General features: G+C 34.3%; 1 protein-coding gene across 6 annotated transcripts in view; it reads left to right on the top strand.

Annotated features, from left to right (window-relative positions):
* Positions 1-19,246, top strand: part of GABRA2 (gamma-aminobutyric acid type A receptor subunit alpha2) — a 215,731-nt gene that overhangs the window by 114,719 nt on the left and 81,766 nt on the right. For all 6 annotated transcript variants that reach the window (XM_021670380.2, XM_012441154.2, XM_012441155.2 and 3 more), the window contains one exon: positions 18,411-18,478. In XM_021670380.2, coding sequence (XP_021526055.1) covers positions 18,411-18,478 — 68 coding nt within the window. The remainder of the gene's footprint in view (positions 1-18,410; positions 18,479-19,246) is intronic.

Genomic DNA, 19,246 nt, shown 5'->3' with positions numbered 1-19,246 from the left:
TTGTGACAATATAATGGGAGGTAGATAGTAGCTGGAAAGAACATAGGCAGGAAAACCTTTAAGGTGTCGTTCCAGAGGTCACTGCCAGTACAGATGGGTAGGAAAGGAAAATTCAAAAAAGATAAAGAAAATTCAATCAGCAGAACCTAGTCAAAAATTAAGATGTAGTATATGAGTCGGAAGTTCAGACCGTCTAAAAATTTGAAAACTGCCGCCTCAGTTATGGTGCCTTTTGCCAAGAATGGAAATAAAGGAAGTTTGAAAGGCATGATATAAATACACATGTGAAATTATTGGGGTTGTGCTTTCAATGTTAATATTTTTATTACACTGAATTGCTTTCCTTCTACAAAGAGTAAAGAAATAACAGAAAATAATTTTGCAAAGTAAGCAGATGTATTGTCAACAGCAGTATTGTGTGGGAGTGATAGAAATATCATAAAAATTAGCAAGCTTTATCTTATGTATCTTTTTATAATAAAGAAAATATGGCAAAAATTTTTAGTCCCTTACTATTAGTAACATAAATAAATTGTATGTCTTCACACATTAAGAACTTTTACTTTATGTTGATTTATAAATAACATCTCACAAAGATAAAAGTTTGGCCCTGTTACATATTGGCTTTCAAAGTTCTTTCTCATTAATATGGTTATTAAACACAACATGAAAATTTTTAACAGCAAAGTTTCTATTTTTACATTCTCCTAACTCAGCTGTTAAGCTGGTTACTATCAGTACTTTAGAGAACAGCACGGGCTTTCAGAATGCTGGCTAATAAGCTACAAATTACTGTCTAACCCAGGAATACTAGCTCTATATCATCCAGTGCTCTGAATGAAGTGTGGACTCCTAATGTTCTAGCATACTTCATGTGCTCCGATTTCCATCTTTAACAGCTTGAGATAAAGTGGGATTCTATTCTTCCCAGAAGAATGGAGTTTATACTAGAAGTTGTATCTTTGAGAATATCTTCACTTTTCCTTTCCCTTGTCAGAGGGCCAGACTGAGAATGAAGCAATTGCTTGATGAAAGTTGCCTTGAGGAATGTAAACAGCTGAAGGAACCATACATAGCTTCCCCTTGGAAACACTCTCTCCCTCGTCTGTTAGGCTGGGGATGTCTCCAAGTTGTACTTAGTAAGCTCTTAGTAGATATTTGTTAATTGAACCAAATGATCCCACTAAATAGATGCAAATCAGTGTTCATTCCGTCTCTGCTTCCCTTTCCTAGTTGACTTTTTTCACTAGTGCTTTGATTAGAGAGGTGTTTCTTCAGCTCCCTTGTCAGACTAAGCTGAATCACTAGATTTCACAGAAAGACATTTCGAAGAGAGAGAAGGCACTGCAAGTCTTCTACCGAGGTGATGGTTAAGAGCCGGAATGGTTCCAAAATGTGTTGGTGAGAGATAGACCTTGCATTCATTCCTATGTTGTATTTATTTGTAACTAAAAACCAAAGACTATCATGATTAGATGTCTTTAGTTTCTTCTTCATCGACTTTTTGTATCCTGTCTACAAGTGTACAGGCATTCTTTACAAAACAGTGAATTGGCAAATAATAACTATATATATTTATCCCTTACAATGTGAGTTTTTATGCATATATACATTGTGGAATGAGCTAATCAGGATAATTAATACATCCATCACCTGACATACTTATCATTTCTTGTGGTGAGAATATTTAAAATCCACTCTTAGTAATGCTGAAATATAAAACACATAATTATTCATTATAGTACCTTTGCTCTCCAATAGATCATCAGAACTTATTCCTCCTATCTAACTGAAACTCTATACCCTTTGACTGGCATTTCTCCTTTTCCTGCCTCTTCTCCCCATTCTCACCCTCTGGTAACCACCATTCTACTCTTTTATTCTATGATATGGACATTTTTTGAGGAACCTCCCTACTGTCTTCCTTAATGACTGTAATAATGTACATTTCTATCAATAGGGTACAAGGGTTCCTTTTTCTCTACATCTTCACCAGTTCTCGTTACCTTTTATCTTTTTGAAGATAGGTATTTTAACAGGTGTGAGGTGATGTCTCATTATTGTTTTAATTTGAATTTTTCAAATATATTTGTTTACCATTTGTATACTTCTTTTGTTTTGTTTTGTTTTGTTTTTTCTTTTTTTTTGAGACAGAGTCTCGCTTCAACGCCAGGTGCCAGACTGGAGTGCAGTGGCACAATCTTGGCTCACTGCAACCTCCGCCTCCCGGGTTCAAGCAATTCTCCTGCCTCAGCCTCTCAAGTAACTGGGACTACTGGCACGTGCCACCACGCCCAGCTAATTTTTTTATTTTTAGTAGAGATGGGGTTTCACCATGTTGGTCAGGATGGTCTCTATCTCTGGACCTCGTGATCCGCCCACCTCGGCCTCCCAAAGTGCTGGGATTACAGGCGTTCATTTGTATACTTCTTTTGAAAAATGTCTATTCTGGTCTTTAGCCACCTGCTTTTAAACAAAATTATTTGTTTTCCTATTATTGGATAGTTTGAGTTTCTTTTATAGTGTAGATATGAGCTTCTTATCTGTTGTATGATTTGTGAATGTTTTCTCCCAGTCTGTTCTTTTTCTCTTCCATCTATTGTTTCCTTTGCAGTGCAAAAATTTTTTAGTTTGATACAAATCTGTTTATTTATTTTTGCTTTTGTTAAGTGTGCTTCTGGGGTCATAGCCACAAATTGTTGCCCAGACCAATGTTGTATAGCTTTCTCTCATGTTTTCATCTGGTAGTTTTATAGTTTAGTCTTATATTTAAGTCTTTAATCAATTGTGGTTTGATTCTTGTATCAGGGCTAAGATAAGGGTCAAATTTCATCCTTCTCTATGTGGATAGTCAGTTTTTCTAACATCATTTATTGAGGAGTCTGTCCTTTCCCCGATGTGTGTTCTTGAAACCTTTTTTCAAAATAAATTGACCTTGGATATGTGGGGTTATTTGTGTGCTTTCTATCCTATTTCATTTGGTTGCTATGTCTAGTTTTATGCCAGTATTATGCTGTTTTGATTACTATAACTTTGTAATGTATTTTGAAGTCAGGTAGTGTGATGTCTCCAGTTTGCTTTTTTTGCTTGCAATTGCTTTGGCTATTCAAGATACTTTGTCATTTTATACAAATTTTAGGATTGCTTTTCTATTTCTATGAAGAATGACATCGGAAATTTGATAGAAATTGCATAGAATCTGTAAATCACTTTTGATGATATGGATATTTTGACAATATGAAATCCTCCAATTCATGAACATGAGGTATCTTTTCATTTGTATGTGTCATTTTCAATTTATTTCAGCAGTATTTTATAGTTCTCAGTGTATGGATCTTTTAGCTCCTTGGTTAAATTTACTCCTAACTATTTTTATGCTGTTGTAAATAGGACTCAGATTGTTCATTGTTAGTGTATAGAAATGCTACTGATTTAGTAGGTTAATTTTGTTGTATGAAACTTTAATTAATTTATCAGCTCTAACAGTTTTTTGATGGATTATTTATGGCTTTCTATATATAAGATCACATTGTTAGTGAACAGAGAAAATTTTACTTCTTCTTTTCCCACATAGATGACTTTTATTTTTTTGTCTTGCTTAATTCTTCCAGTTAGGACTTCCAGTACTGGTGAATAGAAGTGGTGATAGTACACATACAGGCATTATTGTTCAGGATTCCCAAATAGTCTATACTTTAAAAATAAATGTAATGTAATTAATTGGGAAAAATAAAAAGCAAACAAAGAAAACTACAACAACAAATGTAATACATAAAGATGCAACTGGTTTTAAAAGCACCAGGAATCTTACACTAAGAGGACAAGTAATGTATTAAACATATGTTTATATTTTACATTTCCAAAACATTAAAATATATCAAAGCCAAAACTTAGGAATAGAATAAAAAATGATTGTACCTAAACAAAATACATGCCAGTTTTACTATTGTTCTTAACTCTTCCTGCCTTTATGGACCCTTTGTTGACCATCCAAATACAGTAATGTATTGTTTGGGTTATCCTTTTTTTAATTGCATTTTAGGTTTTGGGGTACATGTGAAGAACATGCAAGATTGTTGAATGGGTGCATACGTGGCAGTGTGATTTGCTGTCTTCCTCCCCTTCACCTATATCTGGCATTTCTCCCCATGCTATCTCTCCCCAACTCCCCACCCCCCGCTGTCCCTCCCCTATTTTCCCCCAACAGACCCCAGTGTGTAGTGCTCCCCTCCCTGTGTTCGTGTGTTCTCATTGTTCAACACACGCCTAAGAGTGAGAACATGAGATACCATCTCACGCCAGTTAGAATGGCGATCATTAAAAAATCTGGAGACAACAGATGCTGGAGAGGATGTGGAGAAATAGGAACACTTTTACACTGGTGGTGGGAGTGTAAATTAGTTCAACCATTGTGGAAGACAGTGTGGTGATTCCTCAAGGACCTAGAAATAGAAATTCCATTTGACCCAGCAATCCCATTACTGGGCATATATCCAAAGGATTATAAATTGTTCTACAAGAATGACACATGCACATGAATGTTCATTGCGGCACAGTTTACAATAGCAAAGACCTGGAACCAACCCAAATGCCCATTGATGATAGACTGGACAGGGAAAATGTGGCACATATACATTACGGAATATTATGTAGCCATCAAAAACGATGAGTTTGCGTCCTTTGTAGGGACATGGATGAACCTGGAAACCATCATTCTCAGCAAACTGGGTTATCCTTTTTATCAAATGTATGTTGATTGCTCACTGGGAGTAAGATAATAAGTAAGGGGCAAGAGTTCTGTAGGGATAGAATGGAGACCATTTTATTAACTAATTTAATGTTTTTAACTTTTACTAGAGAACACTAAGTACCATATTCACAGAAGTCACTTAATAAGTATTTGTCGACTTTAATTCAATTGATAGATGACAAATGGCACATGTAGGTGTTATGGGAATCATCCCAGAAAGCAGAATGTCTTTGTTGTTGCTGAGAGCATAAGGCAAAGCACAGCAATGACTAACTCATCTTAAAATATATGCATGACATTCTAGTTATGATACAAGATGAGCAAAATTATTAGCATCATGATCTACTTGAAGGGATGTCATCTACAGCTTGATTTCCTCTCAGTATTGTACATTCATGTCTTTATTGATATTACTGTTAATATCTAAATTACAGGGATGAAGACAGTGTAACATATTGCTTGGATAGTTAGCACCAGTGAATATAATTGAAATTTCTCCTGTGCCTGTCACTATTGTCATTTTTCCTTCTTTGAATAAGCAAATGATGTTTGTACGTGCCTCTCATTTTCCCCAGAAGCAGACTCTAAAACACAGATTTTTTTGGGAAATGATATCAGGAGGCACTAGAAGAGGGAGTGGCAAAGTGAGCCAGTAAGGAAAGAAAGTCAGTGCAGGGTATCCTAATGAGCAGGTTACTGCTGAGGACAACTGGAGTTTAGTGCCACTGTGGACTCTTGGGGAGTGATATGGAATATGTTGTCTCTACTTATGGAGAGGGAAAGCTGATTTATAGTTCTTCCATTTTCCATCAGTCACTGGTTGCTTGTTGCTCCCAGGAACATAAACCCTGTATACTTCCAATCTACCACCACCACCAGAGAAAGCCCCCAGGCAGAGCATCACAGGTGCAGTAGAATGCCATCACATGTATAGGAATTGTGATTGTCAAGGCAGTTTGGAAAAAGGAGCTGACACTAGATGCTAAATTGGTGTTATGTGGTATACTAGTCCATTTTCACACTGTTATAAGGCTGAGTAATTTATAAAGAAAAGAGGTTTAATTGACTCACCATTCCACAGGGCTGGGGAGACCTCAAGAAACTTACAATCATGGCAGAAGGGGAAAAGGCATATCTTACATGGTAGCAGGTGAGAGAGCACAAACAAGCGAAGGGAGAAGAGCCTCTTATAAAACCATCAGATCTCGTGAGAACTCACTCACTATCATGAGAACAGCATGGGGGATACCGCTCCCATGATCCAATCACCTCTCATTAGGTCCTGCCCTTGACACTTGGGGATTATGGAAAGTACAATTCAAGATAAGATTTGGGTGGGGACACAGAGCCAACCCATGCCATATGGATATATAATATTTTGCATTTTATTAATAAGATTGCCTAAACTATAAAACTTTTGACCTGGAATTATTTTTTATAATAAAAATGATACACATATTTTTGGCAGCTAGAAATTTCTCTCCAGGAACTTCTACTTTCTTACCACTAGATTTAAAAATCTATTTCCATTTGTTTAAATACTCTCCGTACTAATTCCTGATATAATCAAGGATGTTCTTTCCTCCCTCCTCCCTCCGTGTATTAGTTGCCAATTCCTTTTAGTTAATGTCCTGGCTGCATGCTCAAAAATTTTTCTCTGTCATTGATCTTTTCTCTCTCCTGTATATTCAGCTTCTCCCTTTCAACCTCAGTCTTTCCCATCTGCCTTGCCATATGTTCAACTATCTTCTGCCTTAAACAAGCAAAACAAAAAGCTGTCTCTTTTCCTCCACCTTGCCCTTTTGCTAGAGTTCTCTTACCCTTCACAGTCAAACTTCTCAAGCCTTGTTTAACATCTCTCTAGTCTTTTCCTCTTCTCCTGTCTCTCATATAAAGCTGGCTTCTGCACATTTTCTTTACTCAGCTAGTGACTTCAAGATCTCTAAATCGAGCAAATATTCTAGGCCTTAGACTACTGGATCTCTCGGCAGCATTGACTGTATGTCACTCCTTCCTTCATAGGAACATGAATCGCCTTTGTAGCACTCATCTCTAGTCTTTGAGATACTGTATTCTCCTCTAATTTTGGTTTCACTACCTGTCTGTATGCTATTTTCTAGCCTAATTTCTTGGCTTATTTTCATTTATAAATTGTTTAAATGCTGGGGCTCAGGCCTTTTTAAATTTATTGGTGTGTATTCCAATATTAGGTATATTCACCTACTTTTAGACTCCAATTATAATAGTAACACTAATCATAGCTAGCATTATGGAACATTATTATCTGACATTGTTCTATACTCCTTTCAAGCCTTAATCCTCACAGGAATCCAGTAAGGTGGCTTCTTTTACCTATCTTGCATTAGAGATAAGGAAACTTAAGTGCATAGAGATTGACTGAGTTGTCCATGTATTATTCAGTAGAATCATGGACTCTGGAGTATGCATTCACCACCCAGAACTCCCCAGTTAGATACAGATATACATAGGTAGCAAAATCTTTTATATTACCTTGTATTACCATGGCTACTATAAGTGATTTTATGAAGTAACTTATTTAATCTTTATAACAAGACCATAAGGTAGGTATAGTTATTATCTATGTTGAATTATACACAGTATACAGATAAAACTAGTTCTCCAAGGTCGCACAATTACAAAGCATGCATGTTAGCTGTGCCTGTTTCTTCAGATCCACCTTATACTATTCTTCTAATCCCTCTCTATTCTCTTTCTGTACATTTTTTCACTTCCTGATGAAATCCAACTATTTTTTCTATCAGTATCTTTGAATGTGCTGTTTACCCTATGCTGGTTAGGCCTAATATTATCTTATGTGTCTCACTCAAACTTACTCAATTTTAAAAGATCTTTATAATGCACTTTTTTATATCCATGAAATAGAATTTGATTAAGGAACCCTACCCTTCCTCTATCCCAAATTGAGTCAGGCTAAATGGTTGGTTCCCTCAACCGATATTTATTTAGAGCCTGCTATGTTCCAGAAATTATTTGTTCTTGGGAAATACCATTAGACAAAACTATTTTTGTTTTCTTAGAGTTTTTATTTTAAAACATGTATGTAATATGTAAGAAAACTATAGGGAATATTGGAAATTAATGTTATTATTCAAAAAGCAGGGAAAAACAGGGCAAGGCAAGGGAGATTTATAGTATTGGGGGTTGAGGGAAGGTGAAATTTGAAATACAATGTCCATTTTGGGCTTATTGGAAGAAGGTGACTTTTGAACAAAGTCTTAACTAAGTTAACATTTTTAAATGCTTAGAAAGTGTTGGGCATGTAGTCAAATCTATATAAATATTTGTTAAACATAAATAAATATGCAGGGCTCTGTGGCTTATACCTGTAATCCCGGAACTTTCGGGGGCCAAAGTGGGAGGATTAGTTGAAGCCAGGAGTTCAAGGCCAGTTTGGGCAACAGAGCAAGTCCCTGTTTCTAAAATAAAATAAATAAATAAAAATTAGCTAAGTGTGATTGTGTGCACCTGTAGTCCCAGCTACTCAGGAGGTTGAGATGGGAGGCTCACTTGAGTCCAGGAGTTGAATAATACAGTGAGCTATGAGGCTGTGATCATACCACTACACACCAGCGTAGGCATCAGAGTAAGACCTTTTCTCTAAAAATAAAATAAAATAAAATAGTAAGGTGAGAGAGTAAGCTATGTACCTGTGACACAGGCCTCCTTGGTGGAGGAAAATGTCTGTCAAATACCAGGCATGTTTGATGAACATTCAAGAGGTCAGTGAGGCAGCAGTTAGTGAGGGCAATAGCAGAGAAGAAACAAGGTAATAGGGTACAGTTATGAAGTGTTATGTGGGTCATGAATATAAGGCTATAGCTTTTAATACGTGGAGTGAGATAAAGATCCATTCTGGGGTTTTGTGAAGAGAATTGGCACGAACGAGTTTCTGATTTAAGAAGAGACTGTGGAAAAATACTTGTGGAATGGAAAAGTAAAGACCTCCAAAAATCTGCTCCTCCACAAAAGCAATAAGAGCAGTGGCAAAAATTATATAATCAACCTTCTCAGTACTCTTGAAATTAACCAAAACCTTGCAACAATTTGAGGAGCATTTACAATACAAATGTCTGAAACTTACTCAGCACACTGAGTTTGTGTCATTTTAGCTTTCATTATTTCATCTTCTTTACTGCATCTCCATGCTTAACTTAAAAATCAAGTCTTGCAACTCTGTTAATTGTGAAAGTGGCAGTCTAGAGTCCACTGGATTTGACAGAATCAGTTTGGAGCTACCCCAAAAGTCCCATCGCCAGCGAACTGTCACCATTTGACCTGAATGTACACTCTCAGGATTTTGCTTTACTTAGCTTGCTCTGTGTGGAGAGGTAAATTTCCAGAGCATTTGATTAAAACAATTGGCAGGTTTTGTTTAATGTCACAGTGATTTTAAAAGAGATATATCAGCTAGAGTTAACAAGAAGCTGGGCAAAATCTAAAGAAAAAACTGAGGACTAAGATGACAATAGGGGGCTTTTAAAACCTCAAACCTATTCTTGGGAATCTCAAAAGCCTTGCACAAGTGCTTGAGAAACACTTAAAATGGTCTTAGTCTTCCAGGTAGGATAGCCTTGAGATTCTGCAAAGCAGGAAGTGAAGGCTAAGGCAGAGTTATAAACTGTGTGCTGGAGTGTTGAAGACATTACTTCCCTCTAATCCTTTTACCTCACAGAACCTTTGTTCAAAGGCTGGGAAACTTATTGGTTCAAAGAATTTAAGAAAATCACTATGCTAGTATTAGCTGGACACTAAGCTAATTGAGCAAGAGACTTCAGTGGCTGCAAAAGACAAAAAATACAGGCTTTACAGAAATAGTCCTATAAAGTCACTAAACAAAAAATAGCAAGAGCAACAAAGAGCAATACACACAAACACACACACATGCACACACAAACATGCACACACACCTTGAAGAGTAAAGGATTTATCTTTAGAGTTATCACATTATAATATTTAAAATTTTAAGTTTTCAACAAAAAATTATGATCCATGTACAGAAACAGGAACATAAGTTTCACATAGAGAAAATATATGAATCAATATAGTTGTCCTTTAGGAAACTTAGATATCAGAATTACTAGTCAACAACTTTAAATGGTCTTTTAAAAATATGCTTAATGAACTAAAGGAAATAATGTCTAAAGAATAAAAGGAAAATATAAAAACAACATCTCACCAAAAGAGAACACTGACAAAGAGATGGATATATATATATATATATATATATATATATATATATATATATATCTTAAGAGATATATATATATATATATATATCTTAAAGGATCTCATAGAAACTTTGGATATGAAAACCAACTGAAATAAAACATTTACTAAAGGGGTTCAGTAACAAATTGGAACAGTCAGAAAAATCAGTAAATCTGAAAAAAGTTCATTGAGATGATTCATTCTAAGAACAGCAGGAAAAAAAATCAGAAGCAAGGAACACAGCCTCAAAGACCTAGAGAACACATAAAGCATACCAACATTTGGATAATAGGATTTCTAGAAGGAAAGGAAAGAAAGGACAGAATGAATATTTAAAGAAATAATGGTTATGAAGCTCCCAATTTAATGAGTAACATTATTCTATACATCCAGGAAGCTCAACAAAATCAAAGGATAATTTCAAAGATATATCTACAAAATATTAGCAAATTAAATTCAGCAACATGTAAAAAATTATATAGTAAACCAAGTTATATTTATGCCGGGAATACAAAGTTGCTTTAACACATGAAAATCAATTGCTATAATATACAGTATTTACAGAAAAAGGGTAAATGCTTCATGATCATCTGCATAGGTGCAAAAAAATCCAAAAATTTGACAAAATCAAACACTCATTCATGACAAAAAATTGTACAAATTTGGAATAGAATAGAAGGGATTTGACTCATAATAAAATGTACAAAATAGGCAAATCCATAGAAACAGAAACTGAATTATTAGTTGCCAGAGCTTGTGAATAGGGAATATGGGGAAAGACTGCAAATGGATATGGGATTTCTTTGTGGTGATAAAAATGTTTTAACTTTAGAGAGTAATGATGCATAACTTGGTGATGATACTAAAAATCACTAAATTGTAAACTTTAGAAGATTGTATTTCATATTATATAAATTATATCTGAATAAACCTATTATTTTCTTTTTTAAAAAAGAGACTGTAGGGGTGAATGAGTGCAAGCAGATGATTGTAGCTCTAAGAGTCCTAACAATGGAGAAGGTGAGAAGTCTTTGGATTGTACCTATCTTTGAGAGGAGATTTACTGTTGAAAAGAGAGAAGCTGTGAATAAAACCAAGATTTGTGACCCAAAGGGTTAGAATAAATAAAATACAATAGAGAGGGCTGTAAATACAGTGATTTTGGAGAAGAATATCAGTTTTGTTTGAGACATGATTAGTTTAAAAAACCTGTTAGACAGCCAAGCGAAGATGCCAAGTAAAGAGTTGCATATAGAAGTCTAGATTTTAAAAGAAAGTTCTAGATTGCAAATAAAAATTCAGAAGTCCTTAAATACATGAAATAAATCAAGAGAAGTAAGTGTAAATACAGAGGACCAAAAATTGAAATTTGAGGCATTCTAATATTATTAGGTTAGGAGTTAGGAATGAAGGATTTAGAGACGTAATCAGTAAGGTTGGAATAAAATAAAGTGATTACCGTATCCTGGAGAAAAAGTGAAAAAAGTGTTTCCAGGAGGAGCTCCTGTATTAGATATTCTCATAGCATATATCATGTCTGCAATTGTATATTTATTTGATTTTTTGCATAATATCTCTCTTTGTTAGGCTATAATAAGCTTCGTTATGATAACAGAGGCTAAGTCTACTTTAAATGACTGTGAACTAAGAGTAAGAATTTATTTAGTTAACCAGGATTTATTAAGAACATATACTTGTCAGGGGCTGTTCTGTGCTGTGGCTTTATCTTTCTGAGCAAACAAAACCCTTGTTTTCATGGAACTTAACTTCTATTGGAAGATATAGATGAGTACTATTTTACAGAACTTTCTGTGATAATGGTAATATTCAGCTATTCTATCCAGTATGGTAACATAGCCACATATGGAAAAAATATGGCCAGTGTACTAAGGAACAATATTTTAAATGCTATTTTATTAAAAATAATTTAAATGACCACATGTGCCTTGTGTCTACCATAGATATAGATATGTACAGCAAACGGAAAAATAATAAATGAACTTATAGAGCTAGGGAGAGATTTTGAGTGGTTGTAATTTAAGATAGAATGACAACTTTATTCATTCACTCACTTACTCATTGCTGTATTCAATTGTGTTGAGGACTATATACCCATCTATAATGAACATCAGGAAATAATAAACCTGATTAGCCTTACAGATGGTGAAAAAAAAATCTTTCATCTCCTCTTAACTGCCTGATCTATATTTTGAAGCTGCAGTGCCTTTGAGTCAGAAAACTGGTCCAACCTTTCTACTTCTCAGTAGCTGTCTATTTGCACTCTCAAACTCCAAGAAAATAGTAAGACCAGAAGGTCAGAAATGGGTAGGAGACATTAGCCATAGAAAATAATAGCCTGAGAATTAATCCAGGAAAAATTCTATGAATGGGAACATACAGGAAAGAAACATTTTTTAAAATGGAAAATTGAAACTTTCCAAGACTTTCAATCTCAAATTCCTACAAAAGTCAAGTAATTGGCACACATATGGACCACAGAAAATCAGATAGTTCTCTTCCCATTTATTGTGGATATCTTACTTTGGGAAGTGCTATACTGAAATTATTATCTGAATTTATTCTTAACTTTAAAAAGATAAGTTTTTAAAAATAATAATGAATGCATGATTTTTATTTTAACTGTTATTTAAAATATTATTGAAGATTGGCTAATGCAATAACCTAAAATAGAAGTAAGAGTAGGAAAAATGATGTTGGTTTTTTTTTTTCCTAAATATGAAGATAATTGTGTACTTAGAAACTTTGCTGGTTCAATTGCATGTGAATGAAATTATAATTAGTTTTTCTGGATTACACATCACTGAAGTGGAGAACATTTTCCTAGAGAAGTTATTTTCTATTCCTAGAATAACAGCATTACTGGCTAGATCAAACAATAAATGGTCAATATGAGTTTATTTCTTCTTTCATGTGATGCACACAAAAGCTTTCTGAAATATATTTATGATTCTCTTTCTAATTCTACATATATTGTTACCATTTCCTTGAGAAAACCAATTTTAAAATGTGTGTGTATGTGTGTGTGTGTGTCTGTCGTAGAGAAGAAAGAGAAGGAGGATCTGGCACAAAGAATGTACATATTAAATGTCCATCAATCACTTACAAAAGAGAGAATTTTGCTGTTGCCAAATGTTAGAAATTTTTGTTTGGAAAGTTTGATCGCTATTGTATGTATTGCCCAGTACAGTTCAACTATTATTGTGTTTGTCAAAATCATTTTGATAAGCTTTTAAAAAGAATATTTTCCACTTACTCTCCTCATGTTCTTACCTTCCATTTACTTTCCAAACCTCATTTGTTTTATGCCTTTATAGTTTTACTGAAAATACTCCTTTACAGTATCTGCACATCCTCTGACAGTCAAACATAAGGTCCTATTCCTGCAACATTACTTTAAAACAAACAAATTATTCCCTTGAATTTTACCATTTCCTATTCTTGATCTCTCTCTCTCTTTTTTGTTTTTTTTGGTCTTAACAATGGCATCAACTTCCAAACTGAATACACTGTCCTCAGTCTACTTCAGTCTACTTTGTCTCAACTTGCCCCCTATATAAATGTAACATAATATATCTGGTAATATAGCCCTGGACACAAAATTCTCCAAGTCAGTGTCCTCCAGTGAATCAACTGCTGCCATGTATATGGAGATAATATTCTCATTATTGTGGCATGTCAAGTCTGTTTTGATAAAACTTCTGCCTTTCTTGACAACCTGATCCCACCCTCTGCACATATATGTCAATCATGTTTATGAGTGAAAGTTAACTATTTGTGGGACTTAGCTTTTGCAAAAGGGAGTTTCCCTGCCTCGAATATCTGCCTTGCTCTTTGTTGGATTAGAGGATGCTCAGGAACCACTGAAAATCACAGAAGAGTGAAGTATTCATGTCTTTCCCCAACATGCTTCTCTGGGCATTGAGATATTATGTTCTTCGTTACAGCAGACATTTCTTGTATTACATTTTTAAAATTTTATTTTTCCTATTATGTTGTGAATCTTTCACAGGCAAAAGTTTTACTTTACTCACTTTTTATCCTCAGTCATCTATTTTAAGTGAATCTTGTAAAATAAATAGTAATTGAGCATTAATTTTCTTCTTTCATAGTTTTGCAAAGAACTTTCTTAATAAAGAAATTTTTATGGTTATTCTATGCTGCATTTCCCAGCAAAAATTAATTCTTCATTAATTAAACACTTCTTGAAATTATTTATATGTGCATTTTGGGTATCCTTTGGGGCCATGTATTTTTTCTGTGAATAATGTAAAAAATTCAGAGAAGTACACAGAAGAGTAAGATATTACAATGACCACCCCAATCATATCATAAGATTTTGTCAAAATTTATTAGGATTAATTTTAAAAGAAGGAAATATTAAGAATACATTATGTATTCTTCAGTACATGTCTGCAGGCTATTCCCTGTTCTCTTTCGCCATCTTGAATTTGATGATTTCTCCTAAGGATTATACATTCTTCTATGTATGCCACATGCATTACTTATTTCTCCTGAAGTACCTGTTATCAACCTTCTTGTGTTTTGCCTCTGGAGAAATCTATATAGAACATCCTCTTACTTTTGCATATTACTGTAGGTATTTCTCATGTCAAATATTTAGCTGGTAAACAATTATTTTGAGGTAACTAATGGTGGCTATTTATGCTAGGAGCTCTTTAACTGTTCAGACTTCAATTTTGGTTTGCAGTGAATCAGGGCAGTGAATTCCAGTGAGTTTGTTACTTCACTGGAAGCCTGTTAGACTCTCAACCTGCATTTGTCAATGGAAAGTTTGGGCTCTACCCTCACAAATTATAGGTATCTTTTCCTTATAACTAGCAATAGCTATGCATGACCATTTTTAATGTTGATGAAATATTTTGGAAAAAGATCGATGTTCTACATTACTAAAATGAAAAATAATTTTTGTTCAAACATACAGCACCTAACATGCAATAGACATTGTAGTAAGCACTCGTGACATACTAGTGAACAGAAATGGTGCAGTTCCTGTTCTTTATGGAGCTTACATCCTGGTTGTGGAGACAGACCATATACAAAACAAAAAGTAAGGAGAATATGTTAAGGCATTAAAATAATGGCAGAGTTGAATGGTCCCATAAAAAGTGTCAGAGAGCAAAAATAAAAGAGAGCTTACATTACATAGGGGGAATATGACCTCCTGCTTTGAAGAGAGAACCTTTAAATTGGGACTTAAATGCAGAGAAACAATTAACCAAAGAGAAAATGAGAAACAATAGCCATTTTGAAGGCTCTGAGTCAGGACAGATCTTGGTGTGTCAACTAAGAGTGATCAGGACCAGGTACTACAGCTCATGCCTGTAATCCCAGCACTTTGGGAAGCTGACGTGGGTGGATCACCTGAGGTCAGGAGTTCAAGAACAGCCTGGTCAACATGGTGAAACCCTGTCTTTACTAAAAATACAAAAACTAGCTGGTCATGGTGGTGAGCACCTGTAATTCCAGCTACTTAGGAGGCTGAGGCAGGAGAATCACTTGAACCCTGGAGACAGAGGTTGCAGTGAGCCAAGATTGCAACATTGCACTCTAGCCTGTGGAGCAAGAGTGAAACTCCATCTAAAAACAAAAAAACAAAAATGAAAGAATGATCAAGACTGAAGAGTGCATCATGGTACCTAAGATTCACAGAGACTCAAGTTGCCACAGATCATAAATTCACTTGTTTACTCTGTAACATACGTCTCTTCAGTAGATCAGAATATTGTAACAGGCATTGATAGCACAACTCCACCCTGTTCGAAAAACAAACATAATCAGAAGATACTGTAAAATGCCTTCACAAATCAGAGTCACAAGATTAGAATATCCTGTATTCTACTGGAAATAGCCTACATTCAAATAATCTCTCTAGCCACCCCTCCCCTCCATTTCTTTCTTTTCCCTTTTCCTTTGTTCACTTCCCTTTCCTTCTCTAAGGAAAAGCCAAATTATAACCAAAGATTGAGTTTTGATCATGGAATTCTAGAAGATTGTGTTGGATGTGTCAAATATCTATACTCATTGCACTAAAATAGGTCATTAGCACATGTTGGTTGTTTACAGCTTTGTGCATCATCCATATTGAAATCCTAAAACAAAACAAAACAGAACAAAATAATTCTTTACTATGGATCCCTTTCCTAGACCTAGACACTATTGGATGTTCCTCATCAGTGTTTGGCTTGCTGATTTTCCTTTTTCTTGACATCCACAGCAGGAGAATATCTTCCCAATGCATACATTACTTAGCTATGTTTATGATATCAGTAATCCATGAAACCATTTCTTTTTATAAAAATAACTTTTCATATCTATGTTCTGAGTCTTAGGCATTTCTCTTACTAGTTAGAGCTTTGAGGCTAACCTTATTTTTCATATCAGTTCTTAAGATACCTCCCTATAGCCACTAGGCACTGATGATACCCTCTTATCTTTTATTTGCCATTTGGCATATAGGAAATGTTATTCACATCCATAGCATTAATACCTTCACACATTTTTGTCATTTCTTGGACTCTAACTTTACTACTTAAACTAAGGAGAATCATTTCACCTTCTTCTCTTAGGCTAAAAGCTACCTTCACAATTTAATTTCTCTTCTCTGGACATTTTGGATCAACAGCTATAACAAAGTTTTATTCAATTACTATTTGATTAAATGTAATTGTGTGATTAATTTGGTGTGGATAAAAGGGAAAAGCATTGGGCCTCATCTCTACAATTGCTTTCTAATAGTATATATAATTCAGTTCCAGGACCAAAAAATAATTAAGATTTTTAAGCAAAGCACAAATAGAACATTAAATTAAGCATGGAAGTCTTCTCAACTCAGAGTCCTATGGGACTTTGTAAACTCAGAAAGCTGGTTCTGTGCAGGTCTTTGGGGTAGGTGGCATCTGAAAATAAGTTTATAAATTTATTTCTTTTCAAATGGACTTTATAATAGAATTTCAAAAATACAGTTTTAGTGATAAAATAGTATATAGAACAAAGCTCAGTGAACATATTTCTTTGGAGCACTATAACTATGCCTTTGGCATGGAGTATTCTGGTGAACAGAAATGTGTTTAACAAGAAACTACTGTTAGTTTTAAGTTTGTCATTGACTACGGTATAATGACTTGATTTAGCTTGAGTACTCAGAAACGAGATTGCTTGGGTTGTAAATCTTTGCTCTATCTACTCTATTAGCTGTGGGTCTTTGGCAAGTTTGCTTACCTTTCTTTGAATCACTGTACACATGCAAAGGGTTAATAGAGAATCTACAACATAGGTTTGACCTGCAGATTGTGATATTTCACGTGCTTTAAAGAGTACCTGGTATGTAGTAAGCATTCAGAATCTACCCTGTTTTATCAAAATTCTTTCTATTTTTTATTCTTGCCTTAATGGAAACAATATCCCAAACATAGTTTACTCTCTTTAATGTTTGTTAATTAATGTCTAGTATAATATGAAAAATATTTCATGTTATTTTTTGTGTAGAATTACATATCTGACAGCTAATGGATAAGACATTTAGCTCATGTTGATAAAAATTAATCATGTGTTTCTTTCTACTACAAGAGTAGTGAAAAGATTTTTGTGTTTAGATCTTTTCTTCGACCCTCTTCCCCATCACCATTTGGCTTATTTAAAATAAAGAATGTAAATCATCTGGCTAATAGAGCACTCCAGTTAATTGTTTTACAGTTATTATGTTACATAATTTTAGAATCCAATTTAGTTCAGTCATAGCATTTCATGCATTCTTAAATACATTTAAAAGTAAGCTTGTTTGAAAGTAATCCATTGTAATTAATTCAAGTTATTTTATTTTATTTTTATGTCACTAAATGATAAAGCTTTTTATATTAATTAGAATTATGTTTATTTGTAATTACCAAGCTGTTTTTTGTGTATAGAGAAGATACACTGATTTACACTCTATAAATTGAATCTTTGCCATCAGGAGATAACATCTGAAATATTTAGTTGAGACATCAAATTTAGGATTATATCAAACAACAACCATACTTTATTTTTAGTACTGGTAACACATTTATTGTAAGCTAATTTGCTTAAGATATTTCCTAAGAAAGTATTCATTATGAGCAATATAGTCTTAAAATGAGGATGCTCTAATCAGATATGGTTTTCAAGTAAGAATATCATAATACTTCCATGCATTTTGCATTTAGGATGGTGAAAACCTATGAAATAACTGAGCATTATAGTCATTATGGTTGCAAAAGTTGACAAGAAAGTAAAAACCCAATACTCCTGAATTTATGACAACACTTCCAAACCATACCATGTACTCAAACCCTTTTCTCTCCTGTGACTCTTATTATATAATATCTATATTCAATCTCTTTTCTCATATCAGACAGTATTACTGAAGTCTTCACTAACATCTACGTGACCAGTTTTGGCCCTGTCTCAGATACAGATATGGTGAGTCTTTTCATTAAATAGTATTTTTACTTCACATAATGGGAAATGGGGGATAATTTAGAATAAACTGGCATTTTTAGTGTTATAGCATTATGTATATGTCTCATGTCTTTTTAGTCTACCCAAATACATGGAGAGTTAAAGATGTTTGGATTTGTGGTTTCCACTTCCAACTTGAGTGTTTGGATTAGCCCTTTATGTTTTATATTATTTTTACAACATGTCTACCTAGCTACAGTGTAATAAACAATTATTTAAATAAAATTAATTGTATTACAGAGAAAAATTTTCTAGAAAGATTAAGGCAGCAGTGTGGACTTGCATGAGGAAAGAGAATATAGTTTCATAGATAAATGCTTCTTATAGAATGAGGTCATGGTCAGTGTTGCATATTTAAAAAACAAACAAATTTCTGATTGGTATTAAGCAAACTGGTTGCCTTGTTATGCTGTCTGTATACATACATACAATACATATAATCTGCACACATAGTAGATATATAAAAATCAACCTAAAAAAATTAGAATGTTGGTACTCTTGGATTCTATGGAACTGATGTTATTTACTTTTTCTTTAAAATGAGACAGGCCTGGTGTGGTGGCTCATGACTGTAATAGCAGCACTTTGGGAGGTCTAGGTTGGAGGACTGCTTGATCCCAGGAGTTCGAGATTAGCTTGAGCAATATAGTGAAACCCCGTATTTACAAAAAAATATATATATATGAAAATTAGCAGGGTGTGAAGGCACAGGCCTTTTATCAGAAGGCT

Source organism: Aotus nancymaae, unplaced genomic scaffold (genome assembly GCF_030222135.1).
Source record: "Aotus nancymaae isolate 86718 unplaced genomic scaffold, 86718_ANA_hifiasm-v0.15.2.pri h1tg000006l, whole genome shotgun sequence".
Lineage (NCBI taxonomy): Eukaryota > Metazoa > Chordata > Mammalia > Primates > Aotidae > Aotus > Aotus nancymaae.
Note: the sequence above shows the minus strand (reverse complement) of the source record. Positions and strands in the feature narration are given on the sequence as shown.